The sequence below is a fragment of the Humulus lupulus genome, chromosome 6 (assembly GCF_963169125.1).
Source record: "Humulus lupulus chromosome 6, drHumLupu1.1, whole genome shotgun sequence".
NCBI lineage: Eukaryota > Viridiplantae > Streptophyta > Magnoliopsida > Rosales > Cannabaceae > Humulus > Humulus lupulus.
The window spans coordinates 6,859,462-6,882,466 of record NC_084798.1 but is presented as its reverse complement, the minus strand read 5'-3'; the positions used below and the strand labels follow the sequence as shown (position 1 = coordinate 6,882,466).

Below are 23,005 nucleotides of genomic sequence, written 5' to 3'. Positions count from 1 at the left end.
ATGAAATTTTTATTTCTATTATATAATTCTACATTTTATTGTAAGTAGAAGTCTGTATACCAATCATACACAACGTTTGAATAATTCCCATCTTAACATTTTCTCGCTCGGAAGTCTTTCTTGGAAATCTCAGCGCAACTCTCTTTTGTTTTTATAATAAACTTTCTTTTGTCCCGATCTCCTTAGACTATACACACACCAAATACAACGCTTGTATTTCTCCAACTACATCTCTATATAGCCATACCATTACAACACCCTTTTTTAACATAAGAAAAAGAAAAAACGAAGTTTCATACTATAATATGTCTACTATGACTACTTCAAAATGTAGTGTGTTCCCAACGGTAGTAAAACGTTCATCAACAGGACGAGAAAAACATACGGTGGTAGCCGCCATGGACGGGACATTACTAAGAGGGCGAAGCTCTTTCCCTTACTTTGCTCTAATCGCTTTCGAAGTGGGCGGGGTTTTGAGGCTTCTCTTCTTGCTTTTGGCTGCGCCATTAGCTGGATTTCTCTACTACTTCCTGTCCGAGTCGGCTGGAATTCAAGTCCTCATATTCGTCACTTTCGCCGGAATGAAAGTCTCTGATATCGAGTGGGCCGGTAGAGCTGTACTGCCAAAGTTTTACTCGTCAGATGTTCACCCGGAGTCGTGGCGAGTTTTCTCTTCGTGCGGGAAACGGTGCGTTTTGACTGCAAATCCCAGGGTCATGGTGGAAGCTTTTTTGAAGGAATTTCTTGAAGCTGACATGGTTTTGGGGACTGAGATAGAGAGTTATAAGGGAAGAGCAACTGGGTTTGTTCTGCCGCCGGGAGTACTTGTTGGGAAGAATAAGGCTGATGCTCTGAAGAAAGCTTTTGATTTTGAGACTAATAGGCCTGACGTTGGGCTTGGTGATCGACTCACTGATGTTCCATACATGTCACTATGCAAGGTATACGTATGAATGCAATAGTAATATATATACACGACAATTCTACTAAAGGATTCACTTTATTCACTTTAATCTCTAATAGTGGGGCTATTCACTCTTCTTGATCCGTGAACAGTTTTTGGTATGATTTTTTTTTATGATCGTGTATATTGTAGTTGTTTAGAGCATCCTGCAAATTTTCAAAAAATTCCGAATAGTTTACAGTACTAAAAATTAGGTTCAAACATGTTATTTTCCTCACGCATAAAAAAAATTAGTCATGCGTACAACAACATGTTTGAACCTAGTTTTCAGTATTGTAAACTATTCAGAATTTTCTAAAAATCATGTCGATGCTCTAAATAGCTATAATATACACAGTCATAAAAAAAATCGTATAGAAAATTGTTCAAAAATTAAGAACACTGAGAACCCCACCAGTAGGATTTAAAGTGAAGTCGGTAGAAAAAATGTCCTATATATACATGTTAAATATAATCGTTAAAGACTAGAAACATTTATTTTTCTATCAGCTTCATATGATTAATGAAGTTTAAAACGACTAAAAATTCTTTCACATTACCAAACATCAATTTTTTAAGAATTTTAAAATTAATTTATATTAAAACCTATAATTAAACTAATATGAATTTAAATATATTTTAATCCTTCTTACCACATACAAGGGGCACCATTAGAGCCCAAAATTACAAAGAGATGGCATACTGTTATTGGTGTAATTCAATATCGAGTCTCACACGTATTTGAATTTAATAAATATTATAAAATATCACTAACCAATTATGGGGTGTCAACTAGTCACCTTAAGGTGTGCCAAATAGCAACACTCATATATATTTACCTCGATGTTTACCTAAAGAGTGTTGTTATTTGGCACCTTAAAGTATCCAACACCACATTAGGTGGTACCCAATGATCAGATAGCGATACTTCATAATATTTATTAAGTTCAAATAAGTGTAACCCGATATCCGATCACAACCCGATATCCGATCACACCAATAGCAATATGCACCCCTTAGCAATTCTCTAACCTAAAATAAGTACCTTAATATTATAGTGAACAAAACTAGAAGCTAGCTTGCAATGACCCCAATACTAATAATTATATAAATATATATATATTTATACTTGATGTAATTATATAAATATTGTTACAAACTTGCAGGAGGGTTACATGGTGGCAGCCAAGAGAGACGTGAAAGCCGTGAGAATCCCCAAACCGGTCATCTTCCACGACGGTCGACTTGCCTGCAAGCCCACGCCACTCGTGGCTCTCCTAATAGTCTTATGGATCCCAATAGGCTTTCTCCTCGCTTGCTTGCGAATCCTCCCTGGCTTCCTCCTCCCCATGCACCTCCTCTACTACTCTTCTTGGGCCCTCGGCGTCCGCATCATCGTCAAGGGAACTCCTCCTCCACCAGTCAACAAATCTAACATCCTCTTCGTTTGCTCACACAAGACCCTCCTAGACCCGGTATTCCTTTCCATAGCCTTGGGCAGGCCAATCACCGCCGTGGTGTACTCACTCTCGCGGTTGTCTGAGATCATCTCACCCCTAAAGACCGTCCGTCTAACCCGGGACAGAGTTAGGGACGGTTCCAAGATCAAGAAACTCCTCCAAGAAGGTGACTTGGCCATTTGCCCCGAGGGAACAACATGTCGTGAGCCGTTCCTTCTCAGATTCTCGGCGCTTTTTGCCGAGCTGACGGACCAGCTGGTTCCGGTGGCTATGGTGAATCAGATGAGCATGTTTCATGGGACCACAGCAAGGGGATGGAAAGGGATGGACCCATTTTACTTCTTCATGAACCCGAGCCCGGCTTATGAGGTGACCTTCTTGAATAAGTTGTCGCAGGAGTTGACTTGTGGCTCAGGAAAATCAAGCCATGAGGTGGCCAATTACATACAAAGAAGCATTGCCTCCACTCTTTGTTATGAGTGCACTAGTCTTACACGGAAACACAAGTACCAAGCTCTTGCAGGAAATGACGGAATTGTGCCTGTGACTGAGAAACCTTTTCTCCAACGGGCTGCTAATACAATTTCTTTTGTTTACTTTTAAGTTTTTCATTAATGGTTCTCTCAAAAGAAAAAAGAAAATTCATTAATGGTGGTCTTATCGCAGATAAAAGAAATTTTGTGTTTTAATAAATTATTTTGTTAAGTTTAACCGAATAGTCTAAATGTTTAAAATAATATACTTTTAAAACTAATTAAAAAAAATATTAATTATATTGATATAAATTCAAATATTATAAAATCATATTATTATAATAATATATAATACAAAACTAAATATGTAATAATTATATAAATTTAAATTTAAATGTTATAAAATATTATTATGATAATGTTGACCATTGAATTGGTCAACGACACAGAGTCAAATAAACGATAAAAATGATATGAAATCAAGATGAAAAGATAAATGACACAAAAAGATTTATAGTAGTTCGGCCCCAATGGAATAGTAATGACCTACGTCCACTTAGTGTTCTTATTGATATAAAATCCCAAGAACTGTGATTAATGAACTCCGGGTTCACGAGTTTCACAAGCTTTAGGATGAATACAAATATGGTGGATAAAAACACTCTGATTCTCTCTTAGAATTCTCGAGTTTAGGAAGAAAGATTCCAAAAAAGTCCTCTCCCTTAAGCCATTTCATTCTTATTTATAGGTTCAAGGAAGTTAACATGAGCCAATGGGCCTTAATTACATTTAACACAGACGTATCTAGGTAATATAATGAAAAACGCAATTATTACATAAATAAGATATTACATATCTGAAGAAAATAAATGAATATATATGACCAGACTGGTCGCCCATAATTCTGATATCTGATGAGCCAATGATCTCGTGGTCGATGGTCAGGCAAGATACACTCACTTAAAACTGCCACGTGGATCCCACGTGTAAATCAATCCTGCCACATCATCAGGTAATCTGCTTTTGGGTAAACATTTTCCCTCCAAGTTTATTTTACTGCGACCAGCATAAAGTAAACTTAAGCAATCGACCTTCCTCGTGACCTGTTAGAGCCGTCAATGCCTTTTCTAAAAAGGTAACAAATCATGTCATTGCAGTTTCCCAAAAATCAATTTAACGGTTAACAAACTTTCCCATGCTTCGAAAAACCATCCCCCATCATTACCTTATTAACCGTGCCTCGATCAATATAAATAATCATTCAATTTCACTTTTTACTTTTTACTTTCCCTTTTTTCCTCAAGAACACTGAAGAACAAAGCATGAAGAACCTAGAAAACTCAGACGACTTCAGTGACCCGTGGAGTATATGTCTAGCCACGCGAATCAACGCTCATAAATTTGCATCAATTTTAATCCAAGTAAGTTTCTTGAGCTTCTTTGTCTTTGAGATGCCATGCAATAGTTATCCCTTGAGTTTTCTGATTTGTTGATATCTGAGTTTCTGATTGTTCTTGAAAAAATGATTTGGGGTAATCGAGCTTGTAGGTATTAATATAATAGGATAAGGAAAAAAAAACACTAAATGAGGCTTAGGAACTGGCTTGAGAATTGGGATTACTGATTTAGGGCACAAAATCGAAGTAAAAATTCGATTTTTAGGCACTCAGAAAAAAATGGATTTTTCCCGCCTTTTCATAAAGCTGAAAAAAATTTCGAGGAAAACTTTTCACTTTTGCTTTTTAATCTGCTTTCCAAACAGTTCACATGCTATTTAGTGTTTACGTTAGAATGTTGTTGGACGTATAAAAGCTTAGGGCTTGATTGGTAGTGTATTTGAATCAGATTTTATGATTTCAAAATTTTAAAACATGTGGGACCTACTATAATTCCTAATTGGTAGCATGTTTCCAAAAATAAAATCCAAATCAAAAGTATGAGTTTTAGTTGTAAAATTGAAAACGTTAAAATCAAGTTTTCTCTATTTCCAAACTTTTTTTTTTTTGCAAATTCTATTTCCTAACTTCTAAGGAGAAATGTTTGATATTGTTAGTCTTGATCATGAATTTGTTTGATATTGTGTCCCTGTTTTTAAATAAATTCTTGACTGATTTTATATTAGTTCAACTTTTATATATATATATATATAAATGGAAGATTTCTCAGTGATTACTACCTATAGATTAGTACTAATAATTATGATGATTTGACAACATAGTAACTTGGTATAGCAAGTTACCAACATGTAAATATATTTTTTCTACATTAATTTCGAATTTAGTTTTTTTATTTTTGCCATAATTAATGTTGTTTTCAACTAATGAGAGACATTAACAATATTTAGAAATTGACATGCATTTGAATATAACTATCAGAAATTATATTGCGGGATAAATGTGGCTTAATTATAATAATAGAGCTTAATTAATCAAAAAAAATATAACTATGATTAAAAAAACTTGTGAGAATATACAAGTATTATAAATTCAATCAATGCACTAATTTTAAATTTCATTTAATTAAATTTGTTGGCAAATTAAAATTTAATATCACAAACCATTTAATTATGTTTATGTTATATCATATAAAATATTTTTAAATTTAGCTCAATCAATTACATATTTTTGTTTCTGTTATATTTTTGAATATTTTACCAATCACAGATTCTGTTTTTTAAAACTCAAAAACAGTTTACACATAATGAACCAATCACATTTTCAGAAACATGTTTTTAGTCACTAAATTCAGATTTTCATTTCAGAATCACACTTTTCAAAAATATAGTTTTCCAATCGCGAACCAATCAGACCCTTAACTTTTATACACGAGCAACGTTATCCCAACATATCCACTCATTTTTCCTATTGGTCGTAGATTCTCATCTCCCCTTCTTTGTTCGCAGATTTTCATGCACGACTCGTGGGGAGGTGAGAGGCCTATTGACGATGACTTGCTCGGGTACTATTCGAGGACCAAGAGCAGTCGCCTTTTGTTGTTTCCAGAGGTTCCATTTTCTCAGCAAGCCCCAACACATAGACCTCCGACCAGACAAGAGAATACGGGTCGAGTAAAGCATACAGCTCGCAGAAATAAGAGAACTTCTGACCCTCCTTCTAACCAGCCTGCCCCTCATACAGAGGCTCCTTCCACAAACCCCCAACCAATAAACACTTCACCACCAGAAATTCAACCTAAAGCCCGACCTCGAGATTGTCTTAGGCCAGAGGTCGAATGGTATGCAGTGCCTCCTAGCATTATCTCACCTAGGATGGTAAACAACTATCTTAGGAAGTATGACCTTCCTGGGATAACCCTCACCCAACCAGTGGACAAATGTACCTGGGGGCACCTTCAGCGCCTAGTCGAGGTATCACATCAAGGCAGGGGCAACCTTGCCCCTGCATCCATTCTTCCAGGGGTGGCCAACTATTTCGAGGTCGCCCTTTTTCAAATCACTCCAAATGGATATAAAGTACTTTCTGCACTTTATATCATCTATAACAAAAAGAAGTGGCTCGTTCCTACGCCACATGATATCAATTACCTGTTTGATCTTAAGTAACACACGGGGTTCTTCCATTTCTACCATCAGGAGTCTGCTCGCACCTTCCTGAGTGACATCACCCACAAGTTCAATGTAGGGAAGTACTTCCTTACAGCAGACCTGATCGCCAATAACCTGGCCTTCACTCAAGGAGGTAAATCTTTTACTCCCTGATCGTTTGATTTCTTTCAGATCTTTTATACATTCTTTAGATCTTTTCGATGTTGTTCAGGTCCATGGCATCGACCAGATCCTACTCCAGAAATGGAGATAAGGGCAGCAGCCCTAGCCAGCATGACAAACATTGAGAAAAGTATCATAGAGTTGGTCACAGAGAACAACCTAAGGCTGGTCGGCCTTCTTGCACCTCACAAGGATGTGAGGGAATCGACAGGGGGAAATGCTATTGGGGGAGAAGTTCCCGAGCAGCACCAGGATGTGTCACAACCCGCGAGGAGGAGGGCTATAGGAGTGACCATCAGGGAGCCTTCCAGGACTCCGCGAGCAGCTGCTGCCCTTGCCCAACATGGGAAAGGCAAGTAGAAACTCCCTGCACACCCCGAGCCCATACTTGAGTCATTGTATGAGAATGGTACTGACTTCTCACTCTTAGACAGTTTGCCCATTCCATGTCATTTATTTGACGAGGACGACAAATTTAAATACGCGACTAGTTTAAATTCAAACTTATTCAAGGCAGAGAGTGAGTGTAGCAATAGTACAATAGATAATGTAACGACCAGTATTTGTAGCTTGGGAATTTTACTTATAATTTATTTTCTCTCCATTTCCTTGTCTTTTTTGCATGACAACTTGCCCTGACTGATCATATGTTTCTTTTCTACAGACATGCCTGCCGAGGATGCATTCGATTTGTACACCAATCCCACTACCACAACTCCTGCGAACAGGAAAAAATCAAACTGACGTCAACCCGAAGAAGGCTACAGTGACCCTTCCGTAAAAAGGGCTCGGACAGAGGACCCTCCTGCACCAACTCCCTCAAAAGAGACGACTCCTCCTCCAGGTCCTGTCGACTAGAATCCTCTAGCCCCCTTCGACCCAAGTCCTCCTACTCGACCAGATAAAACTCTGATTGAGGCTATGCTGAACTCTGCCTGCACTTCGACCAGCGACAGGCTGAAGAAACTGTCCAGACACCGGCTTCTCGCTTTACTCAAGGATTTTGGGGTTCAACATCATAAAATAGCAATCATGTATTGTTAATAATGACAAGAAATTTCAGTTTGTATGCTTGATAAATGCTACTATTTAAAAAAAAAAAAAAAACTCGGCATATTAAAGATTTAAAAATAATGCTACTTTTTTGCCATTTACCCAAAATACCCTTACTGTTTCCTCCCTCACTTTTAACCTCTCATTTCTCTCTTCTCTCTTCCCTCTCTCTCTCTCTCTTAGTTCACTCTCTCTCATCTCACGGCACCACCAACACCACCACCACACTAAATACTGTATTTCGAACAGATCTGGGCATGATTTTTGCGATTTTTTTCAGATCTAAAACTCTGAAATCTGCAGAAAATCGACCTTGCTCGATGATGGTTTGATGGTGCTCGATGTCAGCTTGATGTGACCTTCAAAATCATGATTTTTCATGAAAAAAATGACTTTGCTCGATGGTGATTCGATGGTGGCTTGATGTTGCTCGATGTAATTCTTGCAAGAGACATAATTTTTCACTCGGGTGTCCGTTTGGGGTGATTTTTTTTATTTTTGGTATTTTTCAAGATATACACGTTTGACATGTTCATATGCACATTTGTGAAGTCTAACACTTGTAAAAAAATACAAAAGTGCAAACATACCTCATGTTTAATACATCTTTTGGTATATTTTCAAGTTTTAAACTTCCCAAATGTTCATATGAGCATTTCAAATGTGTAGATCTAGAAAAAATACCCAAAAAAAAAATCACCCCAAAACAGACACCCGAGTGAAAAATTATGTGTCTTGCAAAAATCGCATCGAGCCATAATCAAACCACTATCAAGCAAAGTCATTTTTTCATGAAAATCTTGATCTTGAAGACCTCAATGAATGGTTGGTCGATAGTGCTCGATGCTAGCTCAATGGGGCCTTCAAAATCAAGATTGTTCATGAAAAACGACTTTGCTCGATGGTGGTTCGATGGTGATCGATGTGATTCTTACAAGATACATAATTTTTCACTCTGGTGTCCGTTTGGGGTGATTTTTTTTTTTTTTTTTTGTATTTTTTTCAAGATCTACACGTTTGACATGCTCATATGCACATTTTGGAAGTTTAAAACTTGAAAACATACCAATAGATGTCTTAAACATGATGTATGTTTGCATTTTTGTATTTTTTTTTCAAGTGTTACACTTCACAAATGTGCATATTAGCATAAAAAAAATGTGTAGATCTTGAAAAAATATCCAAAAGCAAAAAAAAATCACCCCAAACGGACTCCCGAGTGAAAAATTATGTCTTTTGCAAGAATTGCATCGAGCACCATCAAACTACCATCGAACAAAGTCGTTTTTTCATGAAAAATCATGATTTTGAAGGCCCCATCGAGCTGGCATTGAGCACCATCGAACCACCATCGAGCAAGGTCGATTTTCTGCAGATTTCAGAGTTTCAAATCTAAAAAAAAAATCGCAAAAAAAACTCAAAAATCATGTCCAGATCTGTTCAAAATACAGTATTTAGTGTGGTGGTGGTGGTATCAGTGGTGTTGTGAGGTGAGAGAGAGTGAACTAAGAGAGAGAGAGACGGAAGAGAGAAGAGAGAAATGAGAAGTGAAAAGTGAGGGAGGAAACGGTAAGGGTATTTTGGGTAAAGTGCCAAAAAATAGCATTATTTTGAAATCTTTAATATGCCTAGCATTTTTTTTAAATAGCAGCCTTTATCAAGCATAAAAACTGAAATTTCTCATAATGACGCACTTCATATCTCCGAGAATCATATGTTTCACGAAAGAACAAAGCATGTTGACTTAAATTGTCATATTGTTCGTGAGAGGGCTCAAAGTGGACAATTGAAGCTCATCCATGTCTCTTCACAAGACAATCTTGCTGAATTATTCACCAAGCCACTATTCCCAAATCACTTCAAATAATTGTAATTGTATTACTAGTAACAACCGTTTTATTAAGCAAAGTATAATCTTCACCATAATTTTGTATTTTAAAAAACTATAAAAAAAAAAGTTACAATTTAACTTATCTTATTCATAAAATAAATATATATATGAACTAAAACGTGGATATTATTATACTACGTGACATGTGACTGACTTTCTTGAATTTCATTGAAATAAAATTCAAAAACATTGTAAATCCTAAAGTGTTTCAAATTTATTTCCATGACTAAATACTTTGTCTCGTTTTTACGAGTAAGGAATCAAACTAGTTTGTCAAATGTTTTATCTTTCCTTTTGAAGATTGACACCAAAATGTCAGTGTCTTGAGCCTTTGCTCTCTACAAAGGACCCTACACATATTGTTTCCATATATTTGCACAAATTCATATATATAAAAAATAGATTTTGTGTATCTATTTGTCAAGTGCCATATAATTAAGATTTACGCTGTCTCAGTAAATTTAGTTTATTAAGTTTTGTACTTACGTTATCATTATTTTACGTGATCTTATCGGAAACCTATGCTCAGACTTTTACTACGGTTACATGGTTCAACAAGAAACTATATGCCCAACATATAACACTCATATATATGCCAAAATGTACATATCTATATGGATGTGACACTCAAACTATATATATATATATTTATATATTTACATAAAGAGAGACACACACGTTTCAAGACCTTACTGGCTCGCGGCCATCATAAATTCTCAATGAGTTGGATCAGGATTCTTGCACCAACACCTCAAAATTAGCTACTCTCATTGGAATGGTAATGACCCAATGGAATGGTAATGAGTTATGTCCACTTAGTGTTCTTATTTATATAAAATCTTAAGAACTATGATAAATGAACTTCGGGTTCACGAGTTTCACAAGTTTTATAATGAATACAAATATAGTGGATAAAAACACTCTGATTCTCTCTTAGAATTCTCGAGTTTAGGAAGAAAGATTCCAAAAAAGTCCAAAAAGTCTTCTCCCTTGAGCCGTTTCATTCTTATTTATAGGTTCAAGGAAGTTAACATAGGTCAATGGGCCTTAATTACATTTAACACAGGCGTATCTAGGTAATAATGAAAAACGCAATTATTACATAAATGAGAGATTACATATCATAATAAAATAATTAATATATGCGACCAGACTAGTCGCCCATAATTCTGATGCCTGATGAGCCAATGATCTCGTGGTCGATGGCTAGGTAGGATACACTCACTTAAAACGGTCACGTGCATCCCACGTGTAGATCAATCTTGTCATGTCATCAGGTAGTCTATTTTTGGGTAAACTGATAATAATATATAATCATATTTTTTTACTAATTCTATTAATATATAAATTCAAATATTATAAAATATTATTATTATAATAATATTCAATACAAAACTTCATATTAAATACTTATATTAATTGTTGACACTGTTTTTCGTTAACTTAAAATGTAGAGCACGTAAACAATAAAACTATGGCAAAGATGAATAATACAATAGAACAATGGGGATATTTTACGTGGTTCAGCAATTAACTCTGCCTAGTCCACGAGTCTTTTTTATTAGGACTTTAGAGTTTTCTGGAAATCCTTCAGGGATGAATTCTCCAAAGATTCTCTCAAGATAACCAAAATTCGGTCTCTTTCAAGTGTTCATGACCTCTCTATTTATAGAGGTTTTTCAGAGTTCGTTCTCACATATTTCGGGAAGATACTCATCTTTATTAATGGGAATAATGGTGTTATCCATAAAATTAGCATTGGTGACGTGGCAAGTGATCCCTGGACACGTGGCTGACACCTGGAAACGTTCTGCTAGAGTATCGACCAGAGGACACATTAGAAGCAGTACAAGCCTATCTTACCTGCGACCAGTCTGGTCGATAGTTCTGTGTACAAGGCGACATTAATGGGAAGATCTTTATGAATCCCGAATTTATCTCACACAATCTCCTGAGTATCCGATTATTCAGGAAAGAATATTTGTAACAATCTTTTGTAATCCCCCTTGAGCCTATAAATAGCAAGAGATAGCTCAAGGGAGAGGACTTTTGGCTTTTGAAACATTTGAGACCATAGTAATTCTCCGAGGAATATTGTATTGTTCTTCAGAGATTAGTGAAACTCATTGAACCCTAGTTCTTTGATCACTCATCTCATTTTTATATCAATATCAGTCTAAGTGGACGTAGGTCATTACCAGATTCTGAGGCTGAACCACTATAAAATATTGTGCCTTATTTACTTTTGTCATTACGTTCGTCTCATCTCTTTCATTCATATCAAGCATATTCTGACTCCGTGTCAGTTGGCCAAATCTTGGGTCAACATTCTGCTGCTTTCATTGAGAGCTTGATTTATCGTTGTTGAGAAAACTAATGGCGAACGCTGGAAAGAAAACTGGACAGGCGGCCGCCGCTGCACCGTCAAACCCGCCACCTCCTCCTCCTCCTGCAAGCATGGCAGAGGACGAGCCACAACTGGATTTTGAGGAGGAGGAAATGGATGATGCAACGTTGAAGAGTACCCTGGGCGCGTTGCAGGAAGAACTGGCTAGTCTGAGAGCCAGTCAGGAGACTACCGGTGAAGTTATGGCGCGGCAGCAGCAGGAGATTGAACGGCAGCACGCAGAATTGAGCGAAAGGCAGGCGGAGGTGGACCGCCGCCAGAACGAAGCCACGGCAGCCCTTGAGGCAGCCTTGCTATTGGCTAGAAATCAGGCCGCACCTGTCTCGCAGCCTGACCCACCTATGAATAGGCCACCCCAGAGGGGTCCTAACCCGAGCCCACCGATCCAGCCTTCGAGTCCGCAAAGACCCGAACAGCCTCAGATGCCCCATGGAGATGTCCCACTAGAGCCTGAGGTACAGCCACCGTCCCAAGCTACTCGGGATAATCCCCCGCAACAGAGGCAGGATAGGGCCGAGCATCAGCCTCGCAGCCCTAGACGTCGTAGGGATGATGGGCCGAATCTACCAAACAGAGGACAGTACCCTCCTGGTAACAGGAGGGACTCAGAGTTAGGCTCTGCGGTCTGAGGTCCCCCACGGTACGATGATGCACGGGGACACCACGACCAGCGCAGGCCACCCTCTAACGCTCAGGACGGTTCAACCAGGAACGGAGATCAAGGGAGCAGCCGATCTCACCATAGCCAGTCGAGGTTCAGAGATGGCCATGGATACAATGAGGCCGACTCAGGCAAAGGAGATGCCGGTGGGAGGAATGGAGAAAGAGGTAAAGGCAGGAGCCAGGTACCTCAAGATGACCAACCAAATAGACAGGATGTTGGGGGGCAGCCCAGACAAAATAATGTCTTCAACCGGCTCGGGGGAAGCGAGCAGCGGAGAAGAGAAGAGGACCTGAGAGATGTACTCAATGATCGCCGTGAGAGGCATGGCGAGAACGTCCCCCCGGAAACGGAGGCCACAGCGATTCCTGCCGCTGTACAGGCCCAGATAGATGCCCTCAACCAGGCAGTACAACAGCTGGTCGGGGGAAGGACTTCTTACATCGACCATGATAGGAGGAAAGGCACTCCATTCGTACAAAGGATAGCTAACGCCGAAACTCCCAGCAAGTTCAAGATGCCTACGCTTCCAAACTTTGACGGATATGGAGACCCAGTCTCGCATGTCAATAAGTTTGAAATTCAAATGGACATTCAGAAAGTGTCCGAAGACGCTCGGTGCAGGATCTTCCCTGCAACACTTTCTGAAGCTGCGCAAGAGTGGTTCTTCAAATTCCCTCCCGCAAGCATTGTTTCCTGGGAAATGTTCGTGCAGGAATTCTACGAACAGTTCTATGCTGGTCGTGTACACCTGACCGAAGCCAACCAGCTAGTCGAAATTCGCCAGCAGGATGGGGAGTCAGTGAAAGACTACATCCAACGTTTCATGCGAGCCGCAGCTGGAGCGAAGACGGTCGGGGACAAAGGGAAGATGATGGCCATAAACGCAGGAGTAAAACATCGTTCTCCCCTCTGGAAGAGTCTTCGAAAGGAAGGGGTGAGAACTACCCAAGAATTTTTGGACCGGGCTAACCGTTACATCAAGCTCGAATAAGCCATTGCCGACGATGGAAAGCCCTCAGGCAAGGATAAGAAGGCTTCCGAACCCGCCAAAGCCGCCAATGGGACCAAACCTAATGGCAACGGCAAAGGTAACGGGAACGACAATGGTAATGGCAAGAATGGTGGAAAACGGTTGTATAACGAGCCTTCCACCTCCGACAACAAACGAGCCAAGGGCAATCATTATGAACCTCGGTTCACTAACTATACTGCCCTCGTTGAGTCTCGGGGAGAGGTGTATCAGCTCACAAGTTCGAGTGTGCCTTACAAGAAACCTGGCCCCATTCGAAAAGATATTTCGAAAAGAGACACCACCAAGTTCTGTCGTTACCATAACGACTACGGACATGACACCAATGAGTGCAACCAGTTAAAAGAAGAAATCGAGTTCCTTATTAGACAAGGACACTTGAGAAGATACGTACGGGCCTCGGGAAATTCCCAACGAGAAGCTCCGGGTGGCAACGAGCAGGCATCCACACGCCAATGCTCGCCACCATTACAGCCTACCCCCGTGGCTGGAACACTCTTAACCATCTGCGAAGGCCCGCACCTCGCGAGAAATAGCGAAAAGGCCAGAGAACGATATGCTCGGACTCTGCGCCACGACCAGGACATCGAGATGATGACTGTGGAGGACCGTGCACCAAAAAAGGCTCGGTCTGAGGAAGGTGAGATAACCTTCTCTGATGGCAATGCCCAACGCGTCCGATTCCCACATTCCGATCCGCTGGTCGTGGATATCCAGATGGCCAATATGATGGTGAAGAGGGTACTGGTCGATACAGGAAGTTCAGTGAACATCCTGTATAAGTCAACACTGGAACGCATGAAATTGTCCGTAAAAGACTTGGAGCCCTGCAATCAAACGATATACGGCTTCTCTGGAGAAGGACTCGCCCCAGCCGGAATGATCAAACTCCCAGTAACGACGGGTACAGCGCCTGCAACAAGGACATTACTCACCACTTTTGTAGTGGTCGATTGTCCTTCGGCGTACAACGCCGTTATTGGAAGGCCCATACTGGTTGATCTACGGTCCGTCATCTCTATGTGGCACCTAGCCATGAATTTCCCAACAGACGCGGGGGTAGGACACGTTTTGGGAAACCAAAGGGAAGCCAGGGAGTGCTACAACGCCTCGATCACAAAGGCGAAAAGTGGAACGTCGAAGAACACTGCCCCAGATAGATTGCAGATGGCAGTTGATACACAAGCCCATTCAGGTGATGAAGTCACCAAATAGGGTGTTGCCCAAAGTGAGGATGGAGATTTGGATCCTCGCTTTGGGGATTTTGAAGAATATGTTGGACCCGTCGAGGACCTGGAGGAGGTCCAACTCGACAAAGAAGACCCAACCAGAGTCATAAAGGTTGGGAAAAACTTAGAGCCTACCACGAAGCACGCACTGGAGGAATTCTTGCGAAAAAACCAGGAGGTTTTTGCCTGGTCGCATAAAGACATGGTTGGGATAAATCCTGCAGTAATCAGCCATGTCCTGAATATAGACAAGACCTTTCCACCGTTACAACAAAAAAGGAGGCTGCTCGATAAAGATAGATCACGAGCCTTAAAAGAAGAAATCGAAAGGTTAAAGGAGAACGGATTCATAAGGGTGGCTTTTTATCCATCGTGGGTCTCCAATCCAGTGCTGGTTCCCAAGCCTAACGGCAAATGGCAAACCTGCGTGGATTTTACAGACCTCAATAAAGCCTGCCCAAAAAGACTGCTTCCCACTCCCAAGGATCGACCAGCTGGTCAATGCAACTGCAGGACATGAGATCCTCTCATTCATGGATGCATATTCAGGCTACATCCAGATTAGCTTGCATCCCCCTGATGAAGATCACACCAGCTTTCGGACCGATACGGGCTTGTATTGTTACAAAGTAATGCCCTTCGGACTAAAAAACGCAGGTGCGACTTACCAACGGCTAGTCAACCACATGTTCAAGGAGCAAATCGGTGTAAATATGGAGGTATATGTGGATGACATGCTGGTAAAGTCTAAGAAGGAAGAAGGGCATGTGAGGGATTTACAAGAGTGCTTTGATGTGTTAAACAAGTATCAGATGAAGTTGAATCCCCTCAAGTGTTCCTTTGGAGTCGGATCAGGGAAGTTTTTGGGGTTTATCGTAAACTCAAGAGGAATCGAGGCCAACCCCAACAAGATAAAAGCCCTGATCGACATGAAGTCGCCATAAAGGATTAAAGATGTACAAAGTTTAACCAGGAGGATCGCAGCCCTAAGTAGATTCATTTCGAAGTCAACAGACAAGTGCGTCCCATTCTTCAATCTACTTAGGGGGAATAAGAAGTTTGAATGGACGAAAGACTGCGAGCAAGAATTCCAGGCGTTGAAAGCTCATATGGCACAGCCTCCCATCTTATCAAAGCCGATCGAAGGAGAAACTTTGTTTATTTATCTGGCGATTACTGAAGTTGCTGTCAGCGCGGTGCTAGTGCGAGAGGAAGAAGGTGTACAAAAAGCAGTCTACTATGTCAGCAAGAGACTGATCGGGGCAGAATTGAGATATCCGCCAATCGAGAGGTTAGCATATTACTTGATCCTTGCCTCTAGAAAGTTGTGCCCCTACTTCCAAGCCCATCCTATCACAGTTCTAACTGATCAGCCCCTTCGGCAAGTCCTCCAAAAACCCGAGGCGGCTGGGCGATTGTTAAAATGGGCAGTCAAGCTAGGGCAGTTCGACATAACCTATTCACCGCGAGCAGCAGTAAAGGGACAAGTCTTAGCCGATCTTATTGCGGAGTTCACCGAACTCCCAGACAGTGAGCAGTGCAAACAGCCTGAAGCGCCTGTGCCTCAAGATAAAACTCCTTCGTGGAAGCTATTCACAGATTGTTCATCCAACGAATCTCACGCTGGAGCAGGAGTGATTTTGATAACGCCGGAAGGGCATCGATTTCACTGCGCCATCAAGTTCAACTTCACTGCATCGAACAATGAAGCAGAATACGAAGCACTCCTCGCTGGATTGAGAATGGCAAAGGATATGAGCATAAAGACGCTTGATATCTACAGTGATTCACAGCTGGTGGTGAATCAGGTCCTAGGAGAATATCAAGCGCGAGGTTTGAAAATGGTAGCCTACTTAAATAAGACAAAGGACCTGCTAGCCCAGTTTACGAAGTACACCCTCCAGCAGATCCCGCGAGATCAGAATTCAAATGCGGACGCCTTAGCCAAACTCGCGAGCGCAAAGGATGCTGACACTTTGAACATTGTGCCAGTTGAAAGACTGAGTAAGCCGAGCATACAAGCAACTGAGTCCAGTATGGAGATTCGAATGGAGGATACGTGGATGGCACCTTACTTGGAGTATCTGAAAAATGGTGCGCTACCAACGGATAGGAACAAAGCCAGAACTCTACAAAAACGGGCTGCTAGGTACATACTGGTCGATGGTGTTATGTACCGAAGGGGATATTCGATGCCACTACTCAGGTGCGTTACACCAGAAAAGGCTAAGGAGCTCATGAAGGAGGTGCATGAAGGCTTCTGCGGAGATCACGCTGGGGGCCAGAGTTTGGCAAAAAAGATTCTAAGGCAAGGCTACTTCTGGCCAACGATGAACGAGGATTCGATGGAGTATGCACGAAGATGTGATAAATGTCAAAGGTTCTCCAAGATTCCACGAGCAGTTCCAAACGAACTGAAGCAGATGCAGAGCCCGTGGCCTTTTGCAGTATGGGGGATAGATTTGATTGGATCCCTGCCTACAGGGAAAGGCGGAGTAAAGTACGCAGTTGTGGCAGTTGATTACTTCACCAAATGGGCCGAAGCTGAACCACTCGCAACCATCACGACCAAGAAAGTTCTTGATTTCATCATCAAGAACATTGTATGCAGATATGGTTTGCCCAGGAAGATAGTTTCAGACAACAGGACCCAATTTGACAGCGACTTATTCACCGATTTTTGCGAGAGGCATGGAGTTATCAAAAGCTTTTCTTCAGTTGCACACCCCCAAGCAAACGGGCAGGTCGAAGCCGTAAACAAGACTCTTAAGGACACCCTGAAGAAAAGACTAGAAGAAGCTAAAGGAGCATGGCCAGAACAGCTGCCTGAAGTCCTCTGGTCGTATAGAACGTCTCACCGAACAGCGACAGGACATACTCCATTTTCCTTAGCCTATGGGTATGAGGCTATGTTGCCTGTTGAGTTAGATCCCCCCTCACATCGGTGCTTAACTTACGACCAAGATTAGAACAGCTAGCTAATGATGGAATCCCTAGACTCAATCGATGAGATACGAGAGAAATCTCAACTCCGAGTTGCTGCATACCAGCAAAAAGTCGCCTGGTACTTTAACTCCAAAGTTAAAGAAAGAAAATTCAACGTCGGAGATTTGGTGCTACGACGAGTTTTCTTAAATACCCGCGACCCTACCGCTGGAGTGCTCGGACCCAATATGGAAGGACCTTACCAAGTTGAAGACGTCCTTCCTCTAGGCACCTGCAAACTTGCACGCTTAAACGGAGATCTCGTTCCACGCTATTGGAATGGAGAACACCTGCGCAAGTATTATCAGTAAACAGCCTGTAATGCCCCAAATTTCCTAATAAGATTTAAGGACCTTGATTAGGAGGCCGGGAGGGCCATAATTGCTTTATTGTGTTATTAAATGATAATATGCATGTTTAGGTGTATTAAATATGCATGTGAACCCATTTCTGGGTAATTGGGTGATTGTCATATTTTGGCCATTTCGTGCATTCTTGGCATATATGTGAAATGAGCGTGGTGCTTTGTTATTACTTGGTTATGCCAGGGTTACCCAGCACAAGACGGTCCTAGGAGGTAAGCTAGTGGGAAAGTCACAACGGGATTTAAGCTTGACTTAGAGTAAGTCAAGGGGTATTTAGAGCATTACCGGGTTATTGGGTAATGAGAATAAATATTTGGTGATAAATTGGGAGTTAGTAAGATCAGGGGGAAATTCTGGAAGTTTTGACTATAATATCCCCGGGGGGTGTTTTCGGGACCCCGAGCACTAGGTTTTATTGGAAGCTACTTAAGCTTGAAGTAACCTTTTTAAGAAAAAGAACGTTCTGTACGTTCTCTCTCTCAAAAAGTTCCCTTTTCGTCTCTCGATCGCATTTTCGAAGGTAACTTGAGTTCTAGGACTCGAATTCAAGCGAGGATCGAGGCATAGCGATCCTAGGAAAGATTAGAAGCTTATTAGCCAGAGGATTTAGTTGGAAACAACTCAATCGGAGGTAATTTAAGTTTTAAGTTTTAAGTTTTAAGTTTTTAAAAGTTTTTAAGCTTGAATTGGATTTTGTGTTTCGATGTGTTTTGGGTGATTTGAGACTTGGGTTTTATGGGTTTTGGATCATGGGGATGTTTGGGAACTTTGATTTTGGGATTTGGTGATGTTTGGATAGGTCTTTGGAAGGTTTTAAAAGTGGAAAACGAAGAAAAAAAAATGGCTGGTTCGAGGTTGGGCCGCGGCCCTGTTCTTGTGCGCCGCGGCCCTAGCTTGAAGAAGGTGGAGGAGGCTCTGCCAGGGGGGCGGGCCGCGGCATGGTCCATGTAGGGCCGCGGCCCTTAAGGGAAAAAAAATACTAAATGGTGGTTTTTGTGATGGGAACTTAAATCTAAGGGCCTAGGATCGATCCTACTACCTAGTTGAGTGGGATTCGACGTCCCGGAGGCTTGGGTTGGGTTTGGAAGTATTTAATTACTCATTTTGATGAGGTTTTATATTATGGTTGTGACTAGGTCATCACTAGAGGCTTGGAATCGGGATCGTTCTTGTGGCTCGTTTGTTGGTAACCTGTGCTTGGACCAAAGGTAAGAAAACTGCACCCTGTGTATATGAGACATGCATGGCTATTACTGGTGTATGTCAGTTGATTATTATGCATGACATGCATGGCTATTATGATGCATGTTGGTTGATTATTGAGTATGACATGCGGGGTTATTATTGATGCATGTCGGTTGATTATTATGTATGACATGCATGGCTATACTTGATGCATGTTGGTTGACTATGAAACGTGACATGCATGGCTGTTATTGGTGCATGTTGGATTGCTGGATATATTGCATATGATGCATGAGAAACATGTGATTGGGACATGCTTTATATACTGAGTATGATATTGTCCAGAGCTTGAGCCTCTGTGTTTATGCATGGCCCTAATAGCACTAATACCTGTTTAGTAAGCATGCTAAATGCCTCGTTTATGGATATGGAACATGAAATATGTGATAGGTGGCATGTCTTACTTGTGATCGACACTGACTGGTTAGGGACCGACTCTAAAGTCGAGAATTACGCATTGAATGGCTCTATGGCATTAATGCCAGACCGACCCTAAAGTCGATGATCACGTATTGAATAGCTCCATGGCATTAATGCGGGACCGACCCTAAGGTCGAAGAACTTATAAGCGCTTGCCTAGTCTATGACCAGATGTTTATAGCCAAGGTATATGACCCCGGTGACCGTTTGTCACATGGCTAAGGGACGTTGTCCATAGTTTCGACTCTAGAGTCGTGAGGAAGGTTATGTTGGTGACTAATCACCATGCACCTGTCCTAATCAAACTTATGAAAGGATCATGTATCAGTTAAGCCCTGGTGACCCTATCGTCATATGGCTAGAAGGAGCGATGCTCATTATTGTGACTTTTGGCTATTGTCACCTATTTGCTTGGACTGATAGTCCTGAATGGTTATTATGATCGTTGTTGATATTATATCATGCTTCATTGTGTTTTCTTGCTGGGCTTCGGCTCACGGGTGCTACGTGGTGCAGGTAAAGGCAAGAGGAAGCTGGACCATCCTTGAGTTAGAGAACTTAGGTGATGACGTGTACATATGCAGCTGCTCATCCTCCACGGCCGAGGTTTAAAGTGGAACTAGGGTTGAACCCTGTTTTGCCGCTTAGAACGGATTGTTGTAAATATTTTCTGTAATAAACTCTGAAATTATATTTTCGGGATCCCAATGTATATGTTAAACGTTCTAGTGAAACGTTACATCTTAACCAAAATGTTTAAACCCTAAACTGCTAATCATACTTAGTTACACGATTTGGCCAAATGACTCGATTAGCGAGTTTTGCACTGTTTACAAGGCACACCGTAACGGTCCCAGGGGTTGGGGTGTTACACAGCCCTTTTTAAAGGACTGGCTTGTATTAAATTTTTAATTTTTACAAGTTTTTCAAAGAGGGTTAGCCACGTTGTATGGCTAACTGCTCGTACATGTAAGGTTCTATTATAGAATCACTCGTAAATACATGTTTAGTCCATTTTTAATACGAGATTATAAGGGACTGTGCGCAGCCAGTCATTCTTGCCAACCTTTGTGAATTTACATTTACAAGTATTTTTTCATTACGTGTGTTGTTTTGCTGTACTACAAGTATCATTTTTCCGCACGAACAGGAATGTTCAAACAGGCCATGGTTAGGGTAAGTGACCAAGGACCTAAAGCTCATCAATCACTTGGGGGGCATATAAGGCACATCGATAGCAAAGCATACTCGCAAGGTATGTAAACACATGAACAAAATGAGTGAAAGCATGCTACAGTACTTAGAGTATTTTTCAAAATTTATGTTTTGTTAAATCATGCCAAAGTACTATGCTAAGTTCGGTCATACGGACAAATGTTATAATAAATAAAGATATTATAGCATCAAGATATAAGCTTTTACACAGCAAGCATCGCTGCTTGGATGTAACTGTTCGAATAAAAGAAAAAAAAGATTTTCTGCCCGTGCAGCAAAGTTTAAAAAGAAATTATTGTCTGTACATCACAACCCGTAGGCCGTGTGGCCAAAAAGAAAGAAAAAATAAATGCGAAAGTTTAAGAGGCATTTGGGGCCGGAGGGTCCTGGGCAGCATCCTGGTTGGTTGCGTCCTCGGCAACTTCTTCTTCTTCTACACCAACGATGCTTGGAGAAGCAGGGATCCTCAGTCTTGCCTCCTCTTCGGCCAGTTGAGAGGTGCAGCGAGCCAACTCAGCAATCATGACTTCCTCCGAAAGATAGCTAAAGTCGGCACCCTGGTTGTGTTTCCAGAAGTTGTAGAAACATCGGAGTGTCGTCCTCTTGTACTTTTCAAGGTTTTTGGAGTTGTCAAGCTCCAGCTGCTTCACCTTGCCTTCAAGAGTGAGAATAGCCTCGTCCTTGGACTTGAGTGTCTCTCCCAAATGCTTGATCTCGCGAAGATGGGTTTGATTGGACTCTCGATACTGCTGCCTCAACTTCACCGCAGCATCTTTTGCGGCTTCAGCCTCTGATAGTCTGGTCACCGCAGATCCCTCTCTCGAGCCAGTGCCTCCAACTCCTTGGCGTGCCTGGCCTCTGTAGCCGAAAGCTCCTCAGCTGCCTTCACTTGATGCCTCTCAGTGGCCTTTGCCTTGGCCTGCTCGATGGAAGCCTGGATACGAGTGCGAGCAGTGATAGCAGACAGCAAGGCCTGTGAACAATGGAAGAAGTTAGAGCCTGCTGTGAAGAGTAAAAGACTAAGGTTTAAAAAGTGAAGAAGTACTCACACTGGAGATTTCATTCAGGGCCCTGTTCAGAACCTGGTCAGCCCCCATGTTTTCAGCCTCGACCATTGCATCTCTGACACGGTCACCTTTACCAATGCACTCAAGGCGATCCCTGGTTGATCGAAGGGCCCGGCTCATGAGTTTGGACCCGAGAGCTTCTTCACGAGTAATTTCCTCTCTAGGGGGCACAGCCGGAGGATTTGGTGGAGCAAGAGGAGTCTGCTTCTCAGTAGGAGCTGGTGGATGAGTTTGCCCCGTTGGCCCAGGAGTTTGCCCAGTTGGCGCGTCCTTGGGAAGGTCTTATGTTCGATCCTTCTTGGCTGGAAGGCCTCGGCTGGATTTGCCAGTTCTCCTCTTGGACCTCCGCTGGAGTTGGGGAACCTCCTCTTCCTCCTCAGCCTAGTACATGTCAAAGATATTGGGAGTGTCCATATCTGCATGCAAGTAAACACAGGAAACTGATAAGAATAAGAGGCAGATGAAAATATATTATATGCAACAGAAGAAAGGCAACAAAGTGAATACCCGAGCTACAACTACTGGTCGTTACACTATTGACTCTATTAGTCATATACTCATTATCTGGCATGAAGAAGTCTGGCCCTAAGTTTGGAGCATATGTAAAGTTACCCTCCCCGTCAAACAGATGACAGGGAATTGGCAAACCATTTAAAAGCGAAATGACTTTACCGTTATCATCAGAGGATTCTCCCAAGTCCACAATAGGCTCTTTGGCCTTTTGTTTCCCCTTGCCTTGGGGAGCAGAAGATCTTTCTGCAGAAGGATTGCCCATGGGCTCCCTAATTGTAACCCCCGTTGGCCTCCTCCGAGGAGGAGACACAGGAGGTT

General features: G+C 41.6%; 1 protein-coding gene across 1 annotated transcript; it reads left to right on the top strand.

Annotated features, from left to right (window-relative positions):
* Positions 1–314: 314 nt before the first annotated feature.
* LOC133783746 (glycerol-3-phosphate acyltransferase RAM2-like) lies at positions 315–3,034 on the top strand. The gene is made up of 2 exons (XM_062223383.1): positions 315–941; positions 2,110–3,034. Exons 1-2 carry the CDS (start codon positions 315–317, stop codon positions 3,004–3,006), a joined length of 1,524 nt encoding a protein of 507 aa, XP_062079367.1. The 3' UTR covers positions 3,007–3,034.
* The last annotated feature ends 19,971 nt before the right edge of the window (positions 3,035–23,005 follow it).

Excerpts from the sequence above, each read along its gene's own strand:
- LOC133783746 (XM_062223383.1), top strand. The coding sequence starts at position 315 with ATGACTACTTCAAAATGTAGTGTGTTCCCAACGGTAGTAAAACGTTCA. Across the intron at positions 942-2,109 it reads CATACATGTCACTATGCAAG|GAGGGTTACATGGTGGCAGC; the intron begins GTATACGTATGA and ends ACAAACTTGCAG.